Genomic DNA, 2,193 nt, shown 5'->3' with positions numbered 1-2,193 from the left:
TAATAACATATAAATTCCTAGAGACTCAAACTAAATTGCTGCATTTCACACTGACCAAAGAGGTTAGCTAATTAAAAATTTTCTGCAAAACTGAAACCAGTGCACATGTTAAAAGCTTCATCATCACATGCACATGACATCTTCAATGGCTTCTATAAGTATTTGGTTCACCCCTAAGTCACACAGCACCTGGCATATACAACAATGGGTGTTATGAGGAGATCAAATGGTTACTCAAAGATGAATAAGGAAGACCCACAAGACATTATCCATCGACGAGCTCAGTTCTTGATCTACAAGGTGATGGATCAAGCTGATTGTAGAAGAAAACCATCGTTCCTAGGAATGAGATTGTGTAGGCTAAAGGTGAAGATTGGAGCAAGGTTGAAGAAGCTAAGGAAGTGTGGTGGCGTTTATAAGCAGGTGGTTGATGGATTGAAAATTTGGAGACGCTTGTTTAACAACAACAACAACAACAAGAAGCGTGGTGGTGGTGGAACCATTAATGCCACCCTTCCTCGTCCTTTGTTCACTTGATATACACATGCATACGTTGTGGTTTTCTCGATTTTGCAGTGAGAAATTTTGATTGTTTTCATTTTTTTTTATCAAGTGTTGGACTTGGCATTATTTCTTTTTGTTGAATGCCAATATCAGGGTTTTCAGAATTTATGGTGAAAATAAGATTTTGTGAAAACCCTTTAAATAAATAAAAATCTTAAAAAACCAATAAAACTACAACTTGCAACTCGCAGTCAAATAACATATATTTTTAAAAATAGATTCAGTCTTAACTAGATTAGTATGGGTATTATTGTCAATGCAGAAGGACGTAGATTCGAGTGCGCTGAAGCGCATTATCCTCTTATTTATAAGTTGGGATGGGCTATGAATAGTTTTAAGCAATATATTAAAAAAAAAAAAAGATCGAAACTTATAATAAAATTATTAAAAAAAACCTTTTATTCTCGAAAATATGCTTCAAGAGTTATAATCCGCTGTGCATATGTCTACCAATTTGTAGCTAGCAATAACATAAGCACCTTTGCAACAAACAACAAAGTGATGTTTGGAGTAAAAAATCAAATCCATTATTTATTTGTGTAAAATTATAAGGTATAAATTTGAATATTAAATTATATTTTAATTCTACTTTTAGTTTCAAAAATCTAGATCTTTTATATTTTTTAATTTAAAATTTAGGGCCAATTATTATCATGGTTAATTTTTCTATTAAATTAATTGATGTAACATTTTAAAATTAAAAAAATTACATGTTAATCATGTAACAATAAAAATAATATTGAAAATATTTATATGAATTTTTTTTTTAAAACATTCATTTGAGCTCATCATGCTCTATATATATATATTTTTGTTGGAATATTGTCCCTACGAAAAATTAATATTAGTATTTTGACTAAAATAGTTAACAATATTAAATATTTAGGCTAACTAATGATATCATAAAATTAGAAAATTGAATTTGAAGTTTGATCATTATCTTATAATTTAAAGAAAATAAAAAACAACAAGGTAAACCTAAAAGGAATAGAAATTTTGGTATCCATATCTAAGACTTTCTTCAATTATATTATCACATAATATTTTAGTAAAAATTTAATTATATTAATTATTTATACTAATTAATTATTTGATAAAATATAGCAGTTAAATCTGGGCACCAAATTACAAAGAAAGGAGCATGGTTTGCTAAAATGAAAAGAAGGAAGAAACAAAGAAAGGGGCAAACAATTTGGCTGCCAGGTGTAAGTTGGAGGAAGATCCACCTTCCTTTCATATATATTATTATCATGCTTCGTGTTGAGTTAATTATTTTGAATTAAATAGTTAAAATTTAATGGTTACAATATACTTTAAGTTATTTATTTCTTCTTTTTTTTTTGTATATTTGGAATTTAATCTTTATTTTAAGAATTTAATCCCTTTTATTTCTCGAATTTAAAATTCAAGTCCAATTGTTAATTTGTTGGTGTGACATTTTAATTTTTTTCTTAAATACTCACTCAATAATAATGTCACAAAAATGGCATTATAATGGACTTGAATATAATAACAAAAAGTTAATGATATTAACAACTCTTTAAATTTATGTTAACATTTTAATTAGAATAAAACATTTAAAGTAACTAATGAGATTATAAACATTGAAGTATTAAATTATATAAAAAC

The 2,193-nt window shown here is 27.1% G+C and overlaps 1 protein-coding gene across 1 annotated transcript; it reads left to right on the top strand.

Moving 5' to 3' along the window:
• On the top strand, nt 1–696 carry LOC108485555 (uncharacterized). The gene has a single exon (XM_017789411.2). The coding sequence runs from the start codon at nt 205–207 to the stop codon at nt 535–537; it is 333 nt and encodes a 110-aa protein (XP_017644900.1). The 5' UTR covers nt 1–204; the 3' UTR covers nt 538–696.
• Nucleotides 697–2,193: the final 1,497 nt, after the last annotated feature.

Source organism: Gossypium arboreum, chromosome 6, assembly GCF_025698485.1.
Source record: "Gossypium arboreum isolate Shixiya-1 chromosome 6, ASM2569848v2, whole genome shotgun sequence".
In the NCBI taxonomy this organism is placed as follows: Eukaryota; Viridiplantae; Streptophyta; class Magnoliopsida; order Malvales; family Malvaceae; genus Gossypium; species Gossypium arboreum.
The sequence above is the reverse complement of the archived record's forward strand: the minus strand, read 5'-3'. Positions and strand labels throughout refer to the sequence as shown.